This window comes from Argopecten irradians, chromosome 10 (genome assembly GCF_041381155.1).
Source record: "Argopecten irradians isolate NY chromosome 10, Ai_NY, whole genome shotgun sequence".
NCBI classification, from domain to species: domain Eukaryota; kingdom Metazoa; phylum Mollusca; class Bivalvia; order Pectinida; family Pectinidae; genus Argopecten; species Argopecten irradians.
Genome location: NC_091143.1, coordinates 14,022,709 through 14,048,487, shown reverse-complemented (window position 1 = coordinate 14,048,487; position 25,779 = coordinate 14,022,709). Strand labels below are relative to the sequence as shown.

The following is a 25,779-nucleotide window of genomic DNA, read 5'->3' as shown; positions in this document are numbered from 1 at the left end:
GAAATATATTATCACATAGTGTATGGTGATAAGTTCCCCTGAATGTAGACGAGACAAATGCTCACCATAGTATAAATATACATAAATGTACTAGATTAAAGGTTTTGGGATAAACAAGTACCAAAACACGTGACTGTTATTTATTGTGTTTATCTAAACTCTTTGTTTAATTTACAAAAGCTCGTATTTTTAAAATTTAAGATTACCCATTTCAAGTTTGATAAACATGATAACCATTCGTCACTTGTTGGGGAACCTCTATGTAGCGACTATCAGACGTCGTTATAAACTTGAAGTTTCATCGGCATTGGACACAAATTGATCATAGAAATATCTACACGAATCAATGGTTATACCTTGGCAGGAAAAAACTCACTTATTACAATGATAAGAAGAAATGAATTATAACCAAATAACTGCCCGATCATTTTGGTTTCCAATTGATCTATGTAGAGAATTTTGAGGGGAAAAAAACACTTTGCCTGTAAAATCTTGGTACATATGTATATTCTGTAACAAACTTTTTAACGATCAAACGAACACACATTTTACACGGGCAAAAATACTTAACGTGTATTCATCTTTTAACATATATTTATATGTCTGTTTCACCAAGTATATTTCATTTCAGAATATTTTATTGTAAGATGGTAATACAATGGAAATTGGGCAACATGCAATGCCTTTATCAGCCCTTCCCGGTAATTACATAAAGAACAGCACAATACCATGCATCTTTACACGGAACGAATGTTAAACAGTAGGTTGTAAAGTTACATGACGGATGAATTGTCCTGCTGGTAAATACTACATTGCGTATTTCTCTATATGTAACAGAATGATATAGTATTCGATATTTCTTTTACAATCGGGAACAAACTAATTTTTACGTAAATGTTAAGTAACATGACATGATTCCACGACGTGTTATTATAACGTTCGCCGGAACGGCTGGAGTAGCTAGCACTGTGAACCAATGTCTGTCGCAGCTACTACAGTTCGTGATTTCCATTCAATACTAGCTTTAAAAGACTTGCTATTACGGATTTAAAAAAAAATACGTAGCAAAACCGTTCAATATATTTAAGATAAACATTAATAATTCACTTTCATCGCAAAATTCGTCAAAAATATTATCTCATGTAGTTATAATTACATTTCTTATATCACGTACTGGTAATAATAATGTCGTATATACACACATGCTGTATATTTAGATACATGCAAACAAACATGTTTTACCAGTAGAATTCGCGAAATACAAGCTATCTCGTAGAGGGTAAGCTTAAATTTGCATATTTACAAAAATAGTAAAACTATATATTACCAAACCGACCAGGTCGACATTATTTTCGAACAAAAACAATAAATCTTCTATAAATTATAAGCATTTGTCGAAACATTTCATCGGGTAAGATCTGCAAAGTAGGGGAAAATTACATAGAATATTTACATGTAAAATAGAAAATGAAATAAAAAAAAAAACAATAAGTAATGTGTAGGCAACAAACAACCGTATGGTCCCGAAAGAAAAATATTAAACATTTGTCAAGTAAAAAGAATATTACAATGAAGATGTGTTCGTTGTATTATACATGTATGTACAATATTATCCCTTCATTTACCTCTGCTTTTGAGAGTTTTAATGTCGTTTTTAATTAGACACTCAATAATACAGAGTTAATAGTACATGTCTTTCAAGTATAGGATATATACAGATATGTATAAGCTACAATGCATGCTTTCGTTATATTCACTGGAATACATTTCAATTGTACAACCTTATTTAAAACGAAATGATCATCATCAAACACAATATAAATTCAGATTGGAATAACATATGCTCATCAAAAATTCTCTGGATGAAAATGTATGTACAAGTACTGCAAATCAACTAATTTTCGCGTGCGGTCAATGTATATTTCGCGGTCAATCAGAAATTGCAAAAACTAATTGGCTCGAAAAAAGTCACGAATAGGTACAATAGAAATGTATGACCACAAATCGCGAAATTATATCATCACGAAAAAGTAGTTATACATAAAAACGCGGCATTTAACTTCAATAGACGCGAAGTCAGTTTACAGTGTATTACACGTACCATTACAATTGTTACAAAGACTAACCATTGTTACCTACAGTAAACATTAACCAGGAATATTTTATTATATACAGTATTGTCAAGCAGTTATTAATGTTTGAGAGATTCGATCATTTCATATAAGGTGAATTATATACTTTATATATACATACATGTTTAGCATAGTAACGCCATCAATTAAAAATCGACAACAAAATTAAAAAACAATCTAGAAATAATCACAACAAAAAGAAAAAAAACAAGGCTACAAACTGTTATTATAATAATAATAAATATATATCTCTTACTAAATAAACGGAGCACTCGAGGCAACATCAAATGTATATGTATCTGATTACTATATTTATTATCAGGATGTATAACCAGTATCTTTATATTATATAAAAATTTTGCTTCCATACCGCGCAATCATACTTGGTTACATTTAAGTAGATCAATTAGCTATAGGAAAATATAATCAATATCTGGTTAATATACAAACTTTGCCTTGATACCAGACAATCATACCTGGTCATTTGTCAGTAAGAAGACAGATAATTAATGCATATTTCTGATAAAAACACCGTAACAGGAAACGAAAAGTAGTCAATCTAAAATAGTGTACAAACAATGGAACGTAACAGGTATATTTACAGAATGTATCAGGAATGTATTGTCAATATCTTTTATAATTATTTACAATTTACAACTTTAATAACGAATATTGATTGCAATCAAAGCAGAATGTCCATAACACTTGTTCATCGCACACAAACCAAAATTATTTCAAATTGCGAAAAACGAATGAAATTCCTACAAAAATGAAGTTAAAGTTATTGATGTTAAAGTTTTGTTGTAGTGTATTACAACAATATGTATTGTTGCTATTTATTACTTCATTCAACTTCCAAATCATCGTCGAAATTCTCTTCTGTATTGTTAACACAATAAAATCCGTTTGTCAAGAACAGAATATACGAAATGTCCCATAAACGTCGTTTAGCCTCTTCATCCAAGTATTCTTGAAATGGATTTTGAAAAGTTAAATGTGTTTATATCGTAACACATTCAGGCAATATGATAGTTTTAAGAAATAATTTTAGTATATACGGGATTGAGTACAAGTATCTATTAGTACCGACCTGATTTGTATTATAAACTTTATTTATCATTTTACCTTGATTTTAGGTCTTTGCGTTCACTTCCTCCAGGATCCTCTTCGCTATTACGAGAGCAGACTCTGCCTGAAGTCTGGTAAATGATGTGGATGGAATCTTACCAGCTGCATGTACATCCGGATATCGCATGTGTGTATGGTAACCAAGGAGATTCTGTAGTTCACCAGCAGCAGCCAAAAGTGAATCGTCAGATAAAGAGTCTGCTATTTGAATAATGTCGTGACCTTTGGTGACTTTATTGGCATCCTTTCCATACATTATTGACTTCAACGATTTCTCCACCGCCTAATAACATAAAATCAGAAAGGGTACACATCTAACAACCTAATCAATGTTAATGGCCTAATATGGAGTCTTTTAGTACATTGCAATCATCATTTCATATTAAAGGATATACTTAATCCTTTCACTAAGGTAGTACACGTAGTATAAAACACTTGGTTTCAACCACTTCATCTTTCAAAATGTCCTAATGTAAATTCAAACTTAATGGCCACTCAATACATTTAATCGGTAAAATTACATTAGGTGTGAAGCGAAAATGGACTAGATGGATTAACATTGACCAGGTAGCTCAATCGATACATCATTTCACCGGTGTTCGGAGATCCCAGGTTCGAACAAAGATCTGGCCGTCACATTTTCTTGTCTACAGGAGAAAACTAATAAGGTGTATTGACATTTTATCCTGGTAAAGATTGATAAGAATCGCTCTGTATCCTCAGTGTGACAAGTAGAAAATGGTCATTATCTATAGATACCACAAATTGATTTTTCAAATCCACAATTCAATTGCGTATACTGGAAACCAATCTTCTCTTGTTTGCGAGTCAAATAAAATCGCGAAACTTTATCTCCGCGAACAAATATCTACAGCATTTATATTGATTTTTAATGGGATTTTTTATTTGTTATTTTTTGAATTTTTATTCCCGTTTTAAATCCCCGAACGTTAATCTTTGCGAAATGAAAACCGCGAAAATTAGTAGTCGTGAAAGATTTTGTTTGTTTGTTTGTTTGTTTGTTTAATTAAAGTCCCATTAACAGCTATGTTCATGTAAGGACGGCCTCCCATGTATGCTGTGTGTTGCGTGTCGTGTCTTCTTGTATAGTGGAACTGTTGCCCTTTTTATATTGCTATAACACTGAAGCATGCCGCCGAAAACACCAAGCAACACACCCCACCCGGTCACATTATACTGACAACGGGCGAACCAGTCGTCCAACACCCTTTATGCTGAGCGCTAAGCAGGAGCAGAAACTACCACTTTTATAGACTTTGGTGTGTCTCGGCCAGGGGACAGAACCCAGAGCCTTCCTCACAGGGGCGAAGCTCAACTCAAGGCCAAAAGTGAGGCGGTGCCAAGGGAAGCATTAGGAAAGATAAAGTAAGTTAGAAAGAAGAGAAAAGATAAGATCCTAAATTAAGTCGCATTTTACTATCATGCAATAGGGACAGCAGGTACAATTCTAACGCCCTATCTGCAGGACAAAGCCGTGAAAGAAAGATGGTTTACATTATATGGATACCCGTAATTTTTTCAGGCATTGATGCAACTATTTTTTTTTCGCAGCATGGAAGACGATTAAAATACCACGTTATGTATAATGGTGACCTGTACTTAACCAAATTGTATGAATCCGCGTAGCGATGAAATTAAAAACAATAGTGTTTATAATTAATTTATTCAGGTCACTTGATGAAATTAAATACGCAACGTTGATGTCTCCATTGCCCATTGTGACGTCACGATAACGTCGGTGTTTTACGCCATTCTTGGAGTTGTCTTTACAGCTAATTCGATTTTCGTATTCGATTAAATATAGTAAATGATTATAAATGAGTTATTAGCACTTTGATTATCTAACCTATAAATTCAACACTACCTGATCATTACTTATTCGATTTCTTGACAACTCATTCGATTGATTCCCCGATTCCTTATTCGATTCCCACCTTAAAAGTTAAATCGATCATTAAAATGTTTTATATTACATTTTGAACCATTTATTTTGATGTTCAAGTAATTGAATTAGAATTTTAAAAATCGAATTAGTAGTGAGGGGATCGAATAAGTAATCTCGAAGTCGAATAAGAAATGATCAATTACAATGGACTTTAAATGTTGAATAAATTATCAAAATGCTGAATAATACATTTGGAAAATATATTATGCTAATGCGTATTTTTGGAATCGAATAAGAAGTCACTAAAAGTAATAATCTTAGTTAATATAGTTTTATTCGCCACAATAAAACCAAACCAAAGGCAGAAATAGCCCTAGTTAAGTATTTGTCACCAAAAACTGACGGTAGGGTATATTGCCATAACATGATTGTGGACTACGACAGAAAATATTTTTGTGGAGGTGAATTAAAATAAAACACGACATTACCTGATGACACATGTAACATATCCAGTTGTACCCTTGGACCTCCTCTGCAGACTGCATGAAGTGTTCTGCTGCACAGAGATCCAGTTCTGCTTGTTTGAACCACTTCCTTTGTTCGATAGGGTTGGGCACAGGATCGGTGTCAAATGCGTTGTAGGATCTATGGTGTCCTCCTCGTGACTCCGCTGTCGCTCGGTGCCATTCTTTTTCTCTAGAACACTGTCGATAGACGTTATCGTAGAATTCTTGGTTTGCAGATGGTCGGGAGTCAGAATAACTAGAGGGGTCGACATCATCGTCAATGTTTACCGGATCACCATTCGTGAGTCTGTCCCAGACAAACTTGATATACTTGAATGTTTCTGTTGCCTGTTCTTCATTGCTAATATTCTTGTCCGGGTGCCAGCGCCTTAGATATCTCTTGAAGAGAAGAGTTCGTTCCTTCTCCGGTAAGGTCCAAATTGCCTTCAATTTTTTTCTGACCTCCTTGAAAATTACTTGAAGAGGTGTCGTTTTTGCAGGCATTCTGTTTGCAACCTCAACTGCGCTGACCAACTCGTTCGAAGTTGTTCTTCTGCGAAGAATTTTGTACATGTCGAAAGCATGTTTTTCAATAAACCTGCCTTCTCCAACGTCGACTTCGTATTTTGTGAATTCATCTGATAGCTCTCCCACGATATCGGAACCCCCTAACTTCTCAATCCTTCCATATATATAAATGGTTTTTTCTTGTGAATCCATTGCATCATCCGTCAAGTGAACCGCCACATATTCCCCGATGTCAAACGTAAATGTGTTGTTGTCTAGCATATGATGCCATTTCTCATGAACGTAGGTACCACATTTCGGGAGAAAATCGGCCAAAAGCGACGCATTAATCCTATATTCTCGGTATTCTTCCGAATTCATAATGCCGGATATTGTTTCTGGGTAATCCATTGCCATCAGGATTTTTAGCAGAATTGGTCGATGCATAGAACAATCAATACCAGTTGTTTTCTTTAGAAGTTTGACGAACTCTCTTTCAATTTTCATAATCCAGTCGTTTCTTTCCATCTCAGGCGGAATCTTTGTGTAAAAGTTCCATGCAACTCCCTGTTGCTCATTTTCTTCCTTACAGATGTGACCAAATACACCTGTTTTGCGTCCTACAACTCTTCCGTTGTAGACATAATCAACATTTAAGTCTTTTACTTGTAGCACTTTTATTTTCTGCAGTCCAGTCAACACACTACTTTCCTGTTTTTCTTCATACGATTTTGTAAATCGTAATTTCAGTCTATCATGATGTGAAATGCGTAGGAGTCCCTCAACAAATGCAGGAGTTTGGATGAATTCCTGCAACAGTCTTGTATGGTGTCCTTGGGTAACTTCAATGTCTGTTGCATCAAACCTTTCCTTTACCAACTTTGTTAAAACCTGTGGTCTGTATTTGTCTGGTAATTTCTCAATGTCAAAGTCAAAATAGCGTAGATCCAAAGATTTGAAGCCTACAAAATACGGCAATCCCGCTTCCTTCCCAATGGCATCGTACAGCTTATCATTGTCGGAGTAGATCATTTGTGTAGAGTTCACCATTTTGTTCTCTTTGGTAGGAAGATACAGGATTTGTACCTGTAAGCATATTTCAGTTTCCATGTTTCGCAAACGACTAAATAGTCCGTCGATAGCTTTCTGTGCAGACAATCGCTCGTTTGCATGTAATTCTACATCTTTCACCTCCTGTGTGATCCCTTCTAACACTCTTGCATACGTTGCACATGTAGCCCTTTCATCTGTACCAAGCAGTTTGAATAATGCAAAATTACTACCAAACACCATCGGAGCTGGGTATAGGAACGGTTTGATTTCTCCATTGTCGTCCAGGTAGATAACTAGATTCCCACACTTCACAAATTTGTTTTCTGATGGTAGATATACTAACGGTTTCTGACGTAGTCGCTCGATGACAATGCTTTCCTTCGCTCCATGGTCCCACAAGTACTTATAGATATCGGACATGAGACTTTCCAAATATGCATCATCTTTTTGCCAGCGATGTTGTTCACACTGGTCTTTCAACGCATCACATACATTTTGCGTGTGTTGAATAACCTTATCAAGCGGTGGTTGTTTCAAGCATACCTGCAGTTGTCTGGCTACTGCATCGGATTTCTTTCTATTAAAACCGCCAATGAATGGATCAGCTATTTCTGGAAGGATGCTACAGCTACTCCAAATAACGTTAGAATAACTTTCAGGGACAGCTCCTTCAAATGCCATTAATTTCCCACATTCGAACTGCGGATAAATATCGTGTTTGGTTCCGGATATCAATGGTGGTACGATAAACTTTATTGCACGTATCCTTGAAAGTAAACCCAAAGTCTCTAATTTATCTATACTCCAGATGTACTCGAGTAATGTATAAGACTTCTCTGTAACCTCCTCTGTGATTTCACGCTTTCCTTCTGTTTCAATCTGATAAGAAAATTGGAGAATCAGCTCAGTGGATGCTTCCTTGACCATACCAATGAGTTCCATGAATGATCGCCATCCTTGTTCATTGTACGGTGCCATTGGAAAGTGTAGCTGATCGCTCTTCATGATCTGAAATAGTCTCACATGTGGACTGTATAATCCAGATGCATTTCTACGTCCTCCTTTCTCTGTGTCAAAAATGCACAATCTCCCCAGTGCAGCAATCAATGTTTTCTGCTCAGGTTTATAATCATTGTTATAAGATTGAAGAAGGCTATCCTTAATATGATTCAAGTGGACCTGAATATGTTGTGTTGGAAGATATTCAATCTTGGCTAAGATGTGACTTGTGTAAACATCACAAATGCTGCTTTCCGTGTACTTGAATTCATCATAAATTGGCTTCAGCTTCTTGTTTTGCTTCAAAAGTAGTGTGCCTGTACTGTTTCCCCATTCTTTGATTCCCTCCGATGGTATATGCTTAGGAAGTACCAGGACACAGTGATCCATCTCAACCGAAACATGTTCTCCTTGTACTGTCAAATGTAGCGGGAGCGACTTCAGTTTATGTTTCCAATCTTCGAGCAATTGAACATCTTTTAAATGATCAACAAAATACTCTAAAATAGCATCGGCTACAGACTTTGGAAGATTTTGGAATCCTGTTTCATTGCGATGTAGGTACAAACAGTTCAAAACCATTGCTGGCTTTTTGTCATGTGGTAGCAATGAGAGGATGAAAGGATTGTTCAGCACAGTCCGGTCAAGAACAGGAAGTCCTAGCTTACTCAATGCTTCGTGCAAGACTCCTGTGAAGGAATCCAAATCCAGAACTTCTTCAAAAATTGACAGAGACGATAAAACTCTTCTCTTTGTTTCAAGTTTTCCTGTCTTTTCAACGAGCACACACGGTACCAAGTTCCAGGAAGCAACGTGTTGCAAAACATCTGGAATTGTCCGAACACATCTACTGCTATCAGTGTGAGACTTATCGGCGTTTTGTTTGTCCCTGCTTTTCTTTTCCTGTTCTACCAAAAACTGCCATACACAGCGAATCCATTGTAAGTTCGGAATATTTTCATTCTCGGGGATCCAATCCACTAATAATCGAGGACGCCTAAACTTTTCTTGACTCAAGTTGTCTGCTAAGTGCTGAGAAAATGATGGAATATCAAAATGTCTGAATATGAGTCCCTGTAACTCCTCTATGTCACAAATATCCGTTAGAATTGTATGAAGAAAGCGACTTCTGGAACAAGGCAAAATAGAAAATTGCGTACTGCAAAATGTTTCACTTCCTTCCTTGAAAACCTTTAGTGTCATATCCTGGGTTAAACACAAAGGAACGCCAATGATTTGTACGGCAAAATTGTCACTTGCCATGCAGTACAGTAGTAACCTGTGAACATTTTTGCATTCTGTAGACTGGTCTCCGATACGGATGTGCCATCCGGATGGATCATAATGTTGCATTTGTGCTGGATATCTGTCCTGCTGAATGATTTCAAGAATTCCACAATAATTGTTGGCGATACATCTGAAACTGGAACCCCAGCATTCTGAAAACTATGCAGTATTTTTTCCGGTGAATCAAGAAGCCTCAAACCTATATTTTTCATAACTTGTTCTACGCGTTTTCTTTCCCGCTGCCAATCCATATATGGTTTTTTTGTGCCCCTCAATGTATTGAAAACAGCGGGAAACGTCTCTCCGTGTTGATTTAAAGGTACAAACCTAGGTTGCTGTTGTTTTTGTTGCTGTTGTTGATCCGCTACATTAGGACATACAGGATATAGGTAAAACAATTCATGGCACTCATTGCATATCTTTTCTAAGACCTGTGTTGTTAACAGCTTCCAGTTGTCATCCTTAGCATTTTCATAAATTGGGAATAAATCATCCAACTGTTGTGTCTTCACTACGAGACCAGATTCCTTGTCATTCTCCAATAACATCTCTTTTACTCTCTCCATACCGGTGATATACGCAGCAGGTAAGACCCGACTCAGCAGTAACTTATTCCATTCCCATTTGAATGTTCCTCTTTCTTGGTTCCACAAACTACTTCTTGTTTCTCCACCCAAAGCGAAATGGCCATTCACATGAACAGGAAGACCGGTTGTTAATGGTAACGGTAGAAAGCAAAATGACCTGCCAACGACATGTTTGTGTGGTGATAGAAGAATAGCCACTCCACCTATTGGAAGAAGTCCCAGTTCTCCTCCTTTGTATGCATCAGATACTTCCTTGGGTATGGCACCATCTCCGAACCCGATTTGTTGTACTATGAACCACGTGTTCCTTTCACCCTTGTTATCTTTCACAGTGATACTATAAGACACGCTGTCAGTTTGTATGATTGTCAAATCGCGAGTTTTTCTTTAACTGCCTACTCAAATCCCGTACTTTGTTTCCGAAAGCTCTTCTTTTTACCTCATCCTCCGGTGAGATGATAGTTTCAACTTCATAATGGGGTTCACACTGGCCAGAAGATATATGTGATAGGGATATTTTCTTAACTGATCTGACAAAAAGCAGTGTTTCTACAAGCTCTTTTAGCCAATCCTTCCAGAAATAGCTAACAGGAAAAAATCTGATTGTAGTAGCCAGACAACTGCAACTGCAGGTGTGTGCTTGAAAAAGACAACCACCGCTGGAGTAAGGTTATTCAACACACGACAAAAATGTGATGGGAGAGATGCGTTTGAAAGAACAGTGGCAAAAACAGAGTCGCTGGCAAAAAGAAAGATAAATATTTGGAAAGTCTTATGTCCGATATGATGCTATAAGTACCTATGGGTCCATGGAGCGAAGGAAAGCATTGTCATCGAGCGACTACGTTGCAAGAAACCATTAGTAATATTTACCATCAGAAAACACAATTTGTGAAGTGTGTAGAATCTAGTTAATCTACCTGGATGACAATGGGGAAAATCAAAACCTTTCCTATACTCAGCGCCGATGGTGTTTTGGTAGTAAATTTTGCAACTATTCAAACTGCTTGGTACAGATGAAAGTGGCTACATGTGCAACGTATGCAAGAGTGTTAGAAGAGATCACACAGGAGGTGAAAGATGTAGAATTACATGCAAACGAGCGATGTCTGTTCACAGAAAGCTATCGACGGACTATTTTAGTCGTTTGCGAAACATGGAAACTGAAATATGCTTACAGGTACAAATCCTGTATCTTCCTACCAAAGAGAACAAAATGGTGAACTTACTACACAAAATGATCTACTCCGACAATGATAAAGCTGTATGATGTAGCCATTGGGAAGGAAGCGGGATTGCCGTATTTTGTAGGCTTCCATCTTTGGATCTACGCTTTATCTTGACGTTTGACATTGAAAAATTACCAGACAAAGTATAGACCACATTTTATCAAAAAGTTGGTAAAAGGAAAAGGTTTGATGCAACAAACGTTGAAGTTACCCAAGGACACCATACAAGACTGCTGCAGGAATTCATCCAAACTCCTGCATTTGTTGAGGGACTCCTACGCATTTCACATCATGATAGACTGAAATTACGATTTACAAAACCGTATGAAGAAAAACAGGAAAGTAGCGTGTTGACTGGACTACAGAAAATAAAAGTGCTACAAGTAAAAGACTTAAACGTTGATTATGTCTACAACGGAAGAGTTGTAGGACGCAAAACAGGTGTATTTGGTCACATCTGTAAGGAAGAAAATGAGCAGCAGGAAGTTGCATGGAACTTTTACACAAATATTCCGCCTGAAATGGAAAGAAACGACTGGATTATGAAAATTGAAAGAGAGTTCGTCAAACTTCTAAAGAAATCAACTGGTATTGATTGTTTTATCCATCGACCAATTCTGCTAAAAATCCTGATGGCAATGAATTGCCCAGAAAAAATACCTGAAATTATGAATTCGGAAGGATACCGAGAATATAGGATAAATGCGTCGCTTTTGGCAAATTTTCTTCCAAAATGCGGCACCCACGTTCATGAGAGATGGCATCATATGCTTGACAACAACACATTTAAGTTTGACATTGGGGAATATGTGGCGGTTCACTTGCCGGATGATGCAATGGATTCACAGGAAAGAAATATCTATATATACGGAAGGATTGAGAAGTTAATAGGTTCCGATATCGTGGGAGAGCTATCAGATGAATTCACCAAATACGAAGTCGACGTTGGAGAAGGCAGGTTTATTGAAAAATATGCTTTCGACATATACAAAATTCTTCGCAGAAGAACAACTTCGAACGAGTTGGTCAGCGCAGTTATGGTTGCAAACGGAATGCCTGCAAAAACGACACCTCTTCAAGTAATTTTCAAGGAGGTCAGAAAAAAATTGAAGGCAATTTGGACCTTACCGGAGAAGGAACGAACTCTTCTCTTCAAGAGATATCTAAGGCGCTGGCACCCGGACAAGAATATTGGCAATGAAGAACAGGCAACAGAAACATTCAAGTATATCAAGTTTGTCTGGGACAGACTCACGAATGGTGATCCGGTAAACATTGACGATGATGTCGACCCCTCCAGTTATTCTGACTCCCGACCATCTGCAAACCAAGAATTCTACGATAACGTCTATCGACAGTGTTCTAGAGAAAAAGAATGGCACCGAGCGACAGCGGAGTCACGAGGAAGACACCATAGATCCTACAACGTATTTGACACCGATCCTGTGCCCAACCCTATCGAACAAAGGAAGTGGTTCAAACAAGCAGAACTGGATCTCTGTGCATCAGAACACTTCATGCAGTCTGCAGAGGAGGTCCAAGGGTACAACTGGATATGTTACATGTGTCATCAGGTAATGTCGTGTTTTATTTTAATTCACCTCCACAAAAATATTTTCAGTCATAGTCCACAATCACGTGATGATAACTTACCCTATGGTCGTTATTTGGTAACAATTTAATAGGGCTAATTCTACCTTTGGGTTTGTTTTATTTTGACAAAAAAAAAACCTAGGGATTCATGAACTAATCTCCAGTAGATTGATCGAAAATGGCATTCTATCCCCTATATATGTTATCAAAAGGCCTAATGATACATTTTGAATAAATTATTATGTAAATGTTTTTTACTGCATATCTAACATGTGTCAGGGAATCGAATAGAATAAGGAATTCATGATTGACTTGGAAATCAACCTCATGGAGGTAATACCATATTCAGCAGAGATACATCTCTGGTTTCACAGACTTATTATACCGTAAGTCAAAAGTAACAGAGTTCTGATAAAACGTTTGGAAAAAATACTGGGTTTTTGTTTTTGTTTTTTTCCTCTTCATTTCAACAGAAATTAAGCAACATTTTGCATTAAAAATTTTTCAGGCACGATAATTGAGGATTTATGTTATAATGGATTTATAAAGACCTACATAATAGTGTTTATACAATAAGGTGTCTGAAGGTTGTATTCTTATAATATTGTGACAATCGATTATTTAAAATGATGAACTTTGTTATCCTGATTCATAAAACTCAGCCCCATATCCGCCACTAATCTACCAATACATTCATTCGGGTTTACTAAAGAATTCGATCATATTGGAGGAAACAATCAGGCCTGAATTGATGTTAATTCTTGAATTGAGAAAATTGTGACATACTATCGCAGGCTACTGCATGGTTATGTTGCCGAAAAAAATATCAAGCATTCAGTGAATTTAGCTATAAAACCATGCAGTAGCCTGTACAAAGGGTTTATTTATATCACAACTAACATTCCTTATTAGATTTAACTATTTATATTCTTGTAATACCTGAATTATTTTTTATAATGATATTTGAATATTTAACGCGACAGTAACAAACTTAAAGGCATGATGACCACACCGATTCCATCCTTTGGATGTCAAACTAGCGTTTGCTGTATGTTGCTGGAATATTTGCAGTTTTTGTTATAGGTTTTGTCTTAATTTACATTGTTTTACACAAGTCTTAACGATGATAATAATATGCCGCTAACACACCATTTAAGACAAAGGGGTCACTGTTTTACAAACAAATAAGCTCGCTTTTGGCGGAGTGCTATTTTCGAAATTCATACAATACAGTTACATCACCCTGTTTCTTTATTCCCAAAAGTACGCTTTCTATACAGAGTTGATGTGCGTAATACGAAATGTAGATCTTCCCTTGAAATATCCTACATTGTAGGGGGAGTTAAGCTTCAGCTAGTAGAGGAACTTAGGGAACACCCAAGAGTGAATTTGATAACTGCATTCACACCCGTACAATCGCGCCAAAGCTTACTTTTCTGGATCAGGGGTTTTAAATATTGCTTTAAACACTCTATAGCATAAACAATTGAGTGAAACATAGTTTTCACGTATGACGTCAACTTTTTAAATAGATGCAAGTGTTTGTCGCCATGGTCATACTTCTTCTATAAACAACTGAATTATAGGAAAAAGCCAAAGGTGAAATAAAAATTTTATCTATATAATTATGTCCCTATCACGATTATGGATATCCATCAATGAATTGAATGAGGCTATCCCATTGTTCAAGAATGAATCGGAACAATAGTTTGTTTAAATGTTAGCCAACTTCAATATATATAAACCACATATCACTAGTACGTGATATCTGAAACTAGAATTAATAGTGATAGTCACGGTATGCATTAATATAATTACGAATATGCATTTGAGAAACTTGTGGGATATCTAGATCTACGAATACATTATGGGTATCATTTACTACGTAGATTGTGGAGGACTGATAAAACGATAAGAGAAACGTATTTATGATTGATCTCACCTTACTTACATGGAGCGTATTTCAATACACCTAATTAGTGTTTCTCCTGTAGAACAAAGAAAATATGTCGTCCAGATCAAGGTCTGAATCCATGATCTCCGAACAATTAGCTCTACAAATTGAAGCTACCTGTTCCAATCAAATCGATCTATTCCAACATCTCACTACACTCATAATGCATTTTTATAGTTAGTTTTATGTATAGCATCGTTAATTAAGTATTGATAACATGGACCTACATTACTAAATACTTCGTAATATAATGTGGTTGATAAAAAAATGACCTTCATTGGGGATACTTCGTACTATTAAAGTGGTTGATAACATGACCTTCATTAGGAGTACTTCGTTATTATAAAGTGTTGATTAAAATGACCTTCTTTAGGATACTTTTGATAATATAAAGTGGTTGATAAAAAATGTCTCCATGACATTACTATAATACTTTGTAATATGAAACAGTTGATAATATGACCTTCATCTAGGATACTTCGTAATATAAAGGTGGTGATAACATGACCTAACATTACGATACTTTTTAATATAAAGTGGTTGATAAAATGACCTTCATTAGGATACTTCGGTAATATAAAAGTGGTTGATAAAAAGACCTTCAATACGATACTTCGTAAGATAAAGTGGATATGATAACGTAACCTACATTATGATACTTTGTAATATAAAGTGGGATGATTAAAAGGACCTTCTTATAGGTTATCTTCGTAATATAAAGTGTTGATAAACCTGACCTGCATTATTGATACTTATTGAGAGCATATTACGTTAATGAAACCTTAAATGCGTATTGCAATATAATAAAATATTCCATATTATCCATTAACATTGATTCAGTTTTTATAATATGTACCATTTCTGAGTTTTTAATAATTATTAAGGCGGTGGAGAAAATCGTTGAAGTCAATAATGTATGGAAAGGATGCCAATAAAGTCACCAAAGTTCACGACGTTATTCAAAAATATCGAGGCCTCTTTATCTGACGATTTCACTTTTGGGCTGCTGGCTGCTGAAACTAAACACTCTCATTAGTCACCACACATATATGCGATATTCGATGATGTCGCATGCAGCTGGCAAGATTCCAATCTACATCATTCACAAAAATTCAGGCAGACGTCAGCTCTCGTGATACCCATAAAGGATCATGGAGGAAGTGGACGCAAAGAACTAAAGGTACGTTGTCTTGAATGGTATGAAAAGGAGATTGGAACAAAAAAAAAACAGTATCGCCATATCAAACCCGACCTCATCCCGTCACATTATGGCTCAAAACACCTCGAGCATTTTTATTCAATAAAAAGCTTGAAAGAATTTACAAGTAATGAAGATAAGCTTTAGTCGATATTAATTACAGCAGCTCTTATAGACTTTCAAATGAATTACGTGATTCGGAAGAGTTTTAATTAATAATTTTTTATTAAAAAGTGGGCAAAATGTCGAGTTGTAGCTGACTATTACTTTTTAATTATGTGACCAGAATGTACTTGAACCGAAGAGGCTGGGTGACGCGTTTTTGAGGTCATTCGTAAAAACATTTACCAAAAAGTGGACGTTAAGTTTAAAGAAGAAGCCTGGATTACCTGTCAACTACATAGATGCATAACGAACAATTTTGAAGAGCCATGTATATAGATCATGTTTTTATTATATTCTGTATACGTTTATCACTCTATTGAAGACTTCCCATCCTTGAAGTTAATATTGAATTACTTGAACTTGTACTCAATATAACAAATCTCATGATACAGTAGTATATAATGAAAGCATTCCTGTAAACATATAATTGACAAGATTGTTAACATTTCGCTGTGTCTTGCTCTAGGGTCATTCTCCATATTAGTATTTAAAGTTTTCCTTTTATAGACTTTGTTGGTAATAGTCTTAACTAACATCAATAAAGAACTGTTATCCGATTTACGGGTTTCCTGATAAATGTTTTGTATATATTCTACCAGTATATTTTTAACATAGCTATTATGAGAATTATGAAAAAAAAACATTATTGTACATAAATTTTACTTTCAATATTTTCCATCTAAATTTCGTTTAATTTTGATAAAAATCTACCTGAATCCATATGATAAATTGCTTTACAACAATGTTTACATGTATGAAATACATGGTATATTGAGATGTCATTATTCTTCAAGCAACTTCCTGTAATATTTCCGATAGGTCCATATATCACCAGGATGTTTTGACAGTATATGGAATATTTGTATGTAGATATTTTAGAGAGAACATCGGATAGGTCCTATATAACTGATTTTTTGACATTATGGAATATTTATGTATAGAGAATATTTTATAGAGAACAGCCATAGGATCCTAAGATAACTGTATGTTTTGACATTAAGGAATATTTTTGTATGTAAGATATTTTAGAGGAGACCACACGATAGGTCCTATATAACAATATTTTTGGACATCTATGGATGTAATTATGTATGTAGATATCGTTTAAGAAAGGCAACTTGATAGGTCCTTATATACCAGATGTTTTTGACATTTATGGAATATTTGTAATGTAGATTATTTTAGAAAGGCAACCGAATAGGTCCCTATAGTTACCAGATGTTTTGACATTATGGAATATTTGTATAGTAGAAATTGTAGAAAGGCCAACCGAAAAGGTCCTAATATACCAGATTTTTTGACATTATAGGAATATTTGTATGTTAGATATTTTAGAAAGGCAACCGATAAGTCTTAATAAACCGGTGATGTTTTGACATTATGGAATACTTGTATGTATGATATTTTAGAAAGGGCACACGATATTAGTCCTTATATACCAGATGTTTTGACATTATTCGGAATATTTGTATGTAGACGTTTAGAGAGACCACACGAATAGTACCTATATGAACAAATGATTTGGCAATTATGAAAAAATTTGTGATGTAGAAATTTTAGAAAGGTCAACCGATAGGTCCAATATACCAGATGTTCTTTTGACAGTGAGAATACTTGTAATAATCTGTTAGAAAGGCCACACGATATGTCCCTAATATACCGATGTTTTTTTGACATCTATGAATACTTTGTATGTAGATATGTTAGAGAGACCACACGTAGGTCCCTATAATACCAGATTGTTTTGACATAGGTAATTGTAGGTAGTATTTTAGAAAGGCCACTCCGATAGGTCTTAACATAACAATGTTTGACAATATGAATTTTTTATGTTTATATATTTTAGAAGAGCACACCGATAGTCCTATATACCAGATGTTTATTTGGAACATGGATGGAATACTTGTATGTAGATATTTTAGAAAGGCCACTTCGATAGGTCTTACTTATAACAGATGTTTTGACATTATGGAATTTTTGTATGTAGATATTTTAGAGAGGCCACTCGAAAGTAAGATAGTTCCTATATACCAGATGGTTTTGACATTATGGAATATTTGTATGTAGGTATTTTTAAAGGGCCACACGATAGGTCCTTCTAATACCAGATGTTTTACATTATGGAAAAATTTGTATGTAAATTTTAGTGAGACCACAAGATAGAGTCCCTATATACACAGATGTTATGACATTATGGAATATTTGTATGTAGATATTTAGGAGACCCACACATAGGATCTATATACGCAGATGATTTTGGAACATTATGGAATATTTTGTATGTAGATATTTTTAAGATAGGCTCACACGATAGGTCCTATATACAGATTGTTTTTTGACATTATGAATATTGTATGTAATGTATTAGAGAGAGCACCCGATAGGTCCTATGTTATGACATTATGGCTTATTTGTATGTAGATATTTTCAAGAGACCACACATAAGTATATATAACAGATGCTTAGATCCTATGGATACCATTTGATGTTATGACTCATTATGGAATATTTGTATGTATTATATTTTAGTGAGACCACAAGATAGGTCCTATATACCAGATGTTTGGAATATTTGACACCATGGAATATTTATGTATGTAGTAGATATTTTAGTGAGACCACAAGATAGGACACTCGATAGGTCCTTTATACCAGATGTTTAGACATTTTGGAATCTTTGTATATTGATATTTAAAAGTGGCCGATAGGTCCTATATACCAGATGTTTTGACATTACTGAATATTTGTATGAAGATACTTTAAAGAGGCAACCAATAGGTTTTGAATATTTGTTTTTAGATATTTTTTAGAAAGGCTTTCGAATGTTCATAGGACGGTTTCCGCCGTGGCAGAGAAGTATAGTTTACTGAAAGTCTATACTTAGTTTGTAGGCCACGAGTCGGGTCAAAGTTGTGCTGGTATCTAGGTTTCCTCCCCCAACCTAAGCCGAGTGCGATTTGATACATTCCGTGTGCTATGTATACAAAATGATATTGCATTGTTATTTTGTTTTCTATACTCCTTAAATGTACGTAACAGTATAAAATGTTAGTGATTCCATCTTTATGAAGTACATTTAGTATTATGGTTACTTTTTTTTCTTGTATTATATTTTTTTGTTAAATATATATCAATTACTTACTAGAGTCATTTCTACATATAAAACAAAATGTGGAACACAGTTAGCTCCCCTTATAAATATTCTAACAAGCACAATTTATATTTATGTATTTGTTAATCGTGTCAAGTTAATGTTCTAACGACTACTGAAACATACTGGTAACTTACCTAATCTTATTTATATTTAGTGTTGTTACATTGTAATGGCTCGTTTCATGAACATTTATATAATAACCAAATATGTTGTCATGAGTATTAAATATTTATCTGGTAAAGAATAAATTAATGCATGTTCGACAGTTTTTTTTTTGTATCTTCGGTTAGAAGAATGTATTTTATTACGGACATATTTTGTATTTTTATAATGTGTATATTGCTACATGTAGTACATATTTGTTTACAACAATTACCTGATAAATATTAATAATCTTTATCATAGAAAATTTATGTTTAATCGACATTAAATATATTGTTTATTCCTATACCGATTGATATACCCCCCCAATATTCTATTGACTTATCTCACAAACTATTGTTTTTACCCACGGTTTTCACATAGAATTCTTTAAAGGCCCACTACTTTTGTAGAATCTCCTTTGATTTTTTAGGATGGGAAATGTAAAACAAGACTGATAATTTCGTTGGGTCGCAAATGTTATTAACTTAAATTGTTACTAAACCTTCCTAAAAATGATTAAAAATAAATTAAATGATATATTCAGTAACGCGGGTCGTATTATGTTTTTTCGTCGTCGTCCTAATTTCCACTGTGTTACCCCTGTATCAGACGGCAACACAGCGAAATCCATTCTTCACTGTTACAAAACATTACACAGGAAATCTTGCATTTGTTTGGTGCCAATCAATATTTCAATTTTCTTTTTTTATTATTGTTGTTTAAGAAACTTTTATTTTTTTGTTTTGGAAAGGTAGTGGGTCTTAATTTTAAACCTTATAAAACAAATATGAAAAGTTAAACATGTTTGCCATTTTATAATGTTTATGTTCATCAATAATAGTACCGTAGAAAATGTATCTTGTAATCGACATAAAAATATATTGTTTGGAATGTGTACCTTACAAGTATAAGAAACTTACGGTTAATGTTCATAATTCATTGTTTGGAATCTTTTTCTGTCTATCATTTTATGTTTAGTACTCGTTATATTTATGTTATGATAAAGAAGTAATATTATTGTTATTCGACATTTTTTTTTATTAGAGTTACTTCCCTTCGTTTCACTGACATAGTAAAACAAAGGGAATCCACATTAACTCATGATAGAACAGAATGCTAACAGATAAAAATCCAATGCATAACTTATTTGTTTGAATGTCATTCCATGTAATGAATGTATGTTGTAGCCGACATAAAATAAACGTAACTGTTAAATAGTTTTCTTTTACAATAACTTTAACAAATTATATAGTATATTTGTTTGTGATTATTACATGTTGTAAACGACATGAACAATTTGATTGACTATTTTTGCCGAATTCAGAAATAAATGTTAGCACAAATAATGTAAAGTATCCTTAAGTGTGATAACTATAATGGTGTTATGTTGTAACATACACATGGTCGTGATTTGAATATTTTAACCAGTACTGACGTTATGGTTTTATGTAAAAGTAACTTTCAAAAAATATTATTTAACTTTTTCGGTGTAGAGAAATAGAAAATTGTGTCTGTGCTTTTAATATTCCCTGAACAGTGCAGAAGTAATATTTAAAAAATGATGATGTAGCATCCTTCGGTATAGTGAATTTACAGTGGTTCGGAAATAAAATAGCATTCAAGAAAGTGGAAGAATGAAAAAAAAAATATATAGGCTTATCATTTTTAGAAATGGACAATGCGCGATCCATTTCCGCTCCAATTTGTGTCAATGTTGCTCGAATATTTTGAAGTAGATCATTTCATTCTACAGTTCTTCGACAATAAATAAATTATTAATAAGTATTACAGTAAATATATTATAACCGCCATTAGAAAATTTTAAATTCAGTATAGTATTGTGTAATATTTTTACCTTAAATATATTCGTCAAAGTTGGAATGCGATAGTGTGTCTCGTTATAGTGTTATGTAATGATGTTACTTACTATGAGTAGAGTATTCATATCAATGTATTTGATGTAACCTAATTTAAAATCCGTATAATGATATAGTTCTCGTGAGTGTTTATCCTGACATGGAGATACATCTAACCCATGTTTTTAGTGTAAAATGCATCTTTCTAATTTTGAAAATGAATACACAGTAATATTTGATATACTACAAATTGTGTAATGTATTGTGAACTAACTTATTTTTGAGGTTACTTTGTTTACCGTTTTCGTGTCAAAAGTTTTTTTTACGGGAAATTAATTTGCGATTGAAACCTAATGGTTCTATCGTATTTAATTTTGAGACTCTTTTACGGCGATTGAAAACACATTGGTTCTATTGTATTTAATTTTGAGACAATTTTACGGCGATTATTTTTTACGATTTCTTGTCACCCGCAAAATGTAATCGCACGCATAAATAAGTTGGTTGACAGTATACACTTAATTCCTGATCACAAAAATAATAATTGGTTTATGATCACCCAGATAAAATGTGATGTGAACTAATATTGTCTTATAATTAAATTTGAATTGTACTTAATTCTAATAAAGATATTTTCTTGAAAATCATTGTGTTACATGTATGACTACACTTCCTTAATGAGGTCAAGCTCTTCGAAACATACTCTGTCCATGTTCAGTTTTCTGCCGTCCATGGTCAGTTGTCTGTCGTCCATGGTCAGTCGTCTGTCGTCCATGGTCAGTTGTCTGTCGTCCATGGTCAGTTGTCTGTCGTCCATGGTCAGTTGTCTGTCGTCCATGGTCAGTTGTATGTGGTCAGTTGTCTGTCGTCCATGGTCAGTTATCTGTCGTCCATGGTCATTTGTCTGTCGTCCATGGTCATTTGTCTGTCGTCCATGGTCAGTTGTTTGTGGTCCATGGTCAGTTGTCTGTGGTCAGTTGTCTGTGGTCAGTTGTCTGTCGTCCATGATCAGTTGTTTGTGGTCCATGGTCAGTTGTCTGTCGTCCATGGTCAGTGGTCTGTCGACCATGGTCAGTTGTCTGTGGTCAGTTGTCTGTCGTCCATGGTCAGTTGTCTGTGGTCAGTTGTCTGTGGTCAGTTGTCTGTCGTCCATGATCAATTGTTTGTGGTCCATGGTCATTTGTCTGTCGTCCATGGTCAGTTGTTTGTGGTCCATGGTCAGTTGTCTGTGGTCAGTTGTCTGTCGTCCATGATCAGTTGTTTGTGGTCCATGGTCAGTTGTCTGTCGTTCATTGTCAGTTTTCTGCCGTCCATGGTCAGTTGTCTGTCGTCCATGGTCAGTTGTCTGTCGTCCATGGTCAGTTGTCTGTAGTCCATGGTCAGTTGTCTGTCGTCCATGGTCAGTTGTCTGTCGTCCATGGTCAGTTGTATTTGGTCAGTTGTCTGTGGTCAGTTGTCTGTCGTCCATGGTCAGTTATCTGTCGTCCATGGTCAGTTGTCAGTCGTCCATGGTCATTTGTCTGTCGTCCATGGTCAGTTGTTTGTGGTCCATGGTCAGTTGTTTGTGGTCCATGGTCAGTTGTCTGTCGTCCATGGTCAGTGGTCTGTCGTCCATGGTCAGTTGTCTGTGGTCAGTTGTCTGTCGTCCATGGTCAGTTGTCTGTCGTCCATGATCAGTTGTCTGTGGTCAGTTGTCTGTGGTCAGTTGTCTGTCGTCCATGATCAGTTGTTTGTGGTCCATGGTCATTTGTCTGTCGTCCATGGTCAGTTGTTTGTGGTCCATGGTCAGTTGTCTGTGGTCAGTTGTCTGTGGTCAGTTGTCTGTCGTCCATGATCAGTTGTTTGTGGTCCATGGTCAGTTGTCTGTCGTCCATGGTCAGTGGTCTGTCGTCCATGGTCAGTTGTCTGTGGTCAGTTGTCTGTCGTCCATGGTCAGTTGTCTGTGGTCAGTTGTCTGTGGTCAGTTGTCTGTCGTCCATGATCAGTTGTTTGTGGTCCATGGTCAGTTGTCTGTCGTCCATGGTCAGTTGTCTGTGGTCAGTTATCTGTCGTCCATGGTCAGTTGTTTGTGGTCCATGGTAAGTTGTCTGTGGTCCATGGTCAGTTGTCTGTCGTCCATGGTCAGTTGTCTGTCGTCCATGGTCAGTTGTCTGTCGTCCATGGTCAGTTGTCTGTCGTTCATGGTCAGTTGTCTGTCGTCCATGGTCAGTTGTCTGTCGTTCATGGTCAGTTGTCTGTCGTCCATGGTCAGTTCTCTGTCGTCCATGGTCAGTTGTCTGTCGTCCATAAGTAAACAAAAGTCTTGTCTCCTTTCAAACTGATATGGAGTACCTGACAAGGCCAGTTTGATACCTGATGTGTATCGTCAACGTACGATGATCACCTCGTGGTCCTTAGCTCACCCTACTTACCATCTCTATACGAGAAATAATTACCTCCCATCGAGGGGTGTGACCTTGATACCACTGACCACTTGGTATGTGACCTTGATACCTCTGACCACTAGGGTTGTGACTTTGATACTACTGACCACGATAGATGTGACCTTGATACCACTGACCACGAGAGGTGTGACCTTAATACAACTGACCGCTAGGGATGTGACCTTGATACCACTGACCACTAGGGTTGTGACTTTGATACTACTGACCACGATAGGTGTGACCTTAATACCACTGACCACGATGATGTGAAACAATGTTTTATATCCTCGACTTTAGCATAGGTTTGCTTTGTTCACAGAAATGAGAATAGTGAATTTCATTTTACCTTATGTGACTTAGAATGTCTGTGTCACTAGTATAGTAACATGATTTGAGTCATCATAACGCATTGACCTCGATTATGATGTCGGCCACGATTGCGTTTGTCGCTGTGACCTATTTTTATGACAATACTACTTGACCTTTATTGACCCTGACTCATACAGTAATGCTGTCTCGGTGACATGGTAACCTTTTGGTGGTTAATCTGACAGAGTATGTTTTTTCTGTACTCAGAATTGGCTGTCCTCTATACAAAACACAGTCAAAATGAGACCATTGCATTGACAAAAATGATACAACGTCATCACTAGTTTGTGACTGATGTGGTTGGGGCTTTAACCACAGCGAGACATACCTGGTCTGTCCCCTATTAAATACCTAGAACTTAGAACTGACATCTATTCTGACTGAGAATCCACATAGGGTAGAGCTGGATATAGTTTTGGAAAACTTTATTTTCAAACAGCAACTGTTTTATCCATCTCTTTTTATCTTGTTATACATCGCTACGTAAATGTTTCATAAGTTTAATGGAGAGGGTGGGGTATGGTAACCCGGATTTAGTTAACTAGGAAGGAAAATGTCAGACAATTCAGCCGGTCCGGATTAGACAAATGTTATTGGTATATTTTGTTTTTGCTATTGGAACTAAATTACTGCCGTTTCTATTATAAATTGTATCTGGTAGTGAGTGTATTTTTTTTCAATATTAGCTTTAGGTATGTGCAAATTAACACTTGTATGTAAACAATTGTAGACTAGTGCTTTTTTATAACTAGGAGAACGGTCGCCATGAATGGATATCAAGTAAAGCAGTGTGTTTTGGATACTTAGTAGTGGTTTGCATCAATCTTTGTCGTCAATATTGTGGAAAATTGATTTTGTTATTTCATCTCCCTCTCTCTCTTTCTCTTCTCTCTCTCTCTCTCTCTCTTTCATACATTTGTAATATGAATGTGATTACATCACGCTATCTTCTTTTCTGTGTGTACATACAATTGTAAAACTTCAGGCAAAGGGTATAGAATAAGTTGTCCCTAGTCTCCTTTGCTATTTGAATACAAATAAACTGTGTTTAAATCAATATTATTACATAAGATCGATACCATGTTTAAATGCAGGTGTTACGCAGTTGGAATACTGGTCTTTGATATTCTATGATTGGACACACTGTATATATATATAATAGTGTACATTTGAAAAGCAAATAGTAAATAATGTAAACACACTTTTTGTGATGCGATAATATTTTAGTGCAAAGTTACTTTTGAACATATAAGTGCAAACAAACAATTTTGTGGAGTAATGTCTCATTTTTTGTGTGTGTGTATGGTTGCAATAATACAGGCTTTATTTTACCGTAAATATTCATGAAATATTTAAAATCAAAGTCTGGTATACATAAGGAATGGAAACCTACTGAATTGACCTAAACACTCGTGGGGCGTATGGAAGGCTTATCATCAAAATGACATCATTACGATACATATACACTAAATTGCGATATTTTCTGTACAGGCGCATATCAATAAAGGCTATACGTTGTTAAACCATTCAAAACCGACACGTACTTCAGTTTGACTTCGACAGACGATAGTCGACGTTATAAATCGATT

The 25,779-nt window shown here is 35.6% G+C and overlaps 1 protein-coding gene and 1 pseudogene across 1 annotated transcript; one reads left to right on the top strand and one right to left on the bottom strand.

The window, feature by feature from the left end:
- Positions 1–1,129: 1,129 nt before the first annotated feature.
- Positions 1,130–10,483, bottom strand: LOC138333178 (sacsin-like). Its single transcript, XM_069281357.1, has 3 exons — positions 5,655–10,483; positions 3,258–3,543; positions 1,130–3,101 (listed from the first exon to the last, which is right to left on the bottom strand). Exons 1-2 carry the CDS (start codon positions 9,582–9,584, stop codon positions 3,265–3,267), a joined length of 4,209 nt encoding a protein of 1,402 aa, XP_069137458.1. The 5' UTR covers positions 9,585–10,483; the 3' UTR covers positions 1,130–3,101; positions 3,258–3,264.
- A 1,037-nt stretch (positions 10,484–11,520) lies between these two features.
- LOC138332552 (sacsin-like) overlaps positions 11,521–25,779 on the top strand; it is a 48,668-nt pseudogene continuing 34,409 nt past the window's right edge.

What these genes read in the sequence shown, in the direction of transcription:
- LOC138333178 (XM_069281357.1), bottom strand. Translation starts at nt 9,584, where the DNA reads ATGCAACATTATGATCCATCCGGATGGCACATCCGTATCGGAGACCAG. An exon ending in TATGTTACATGTGTCATCAG is followed by an intron (nt 3,544 to 5,654) that starts GTAATGTCGTGT and finishes TTATGTTATTAG; the next exon opens with GCGGTGGAGAAATCGTTGAA.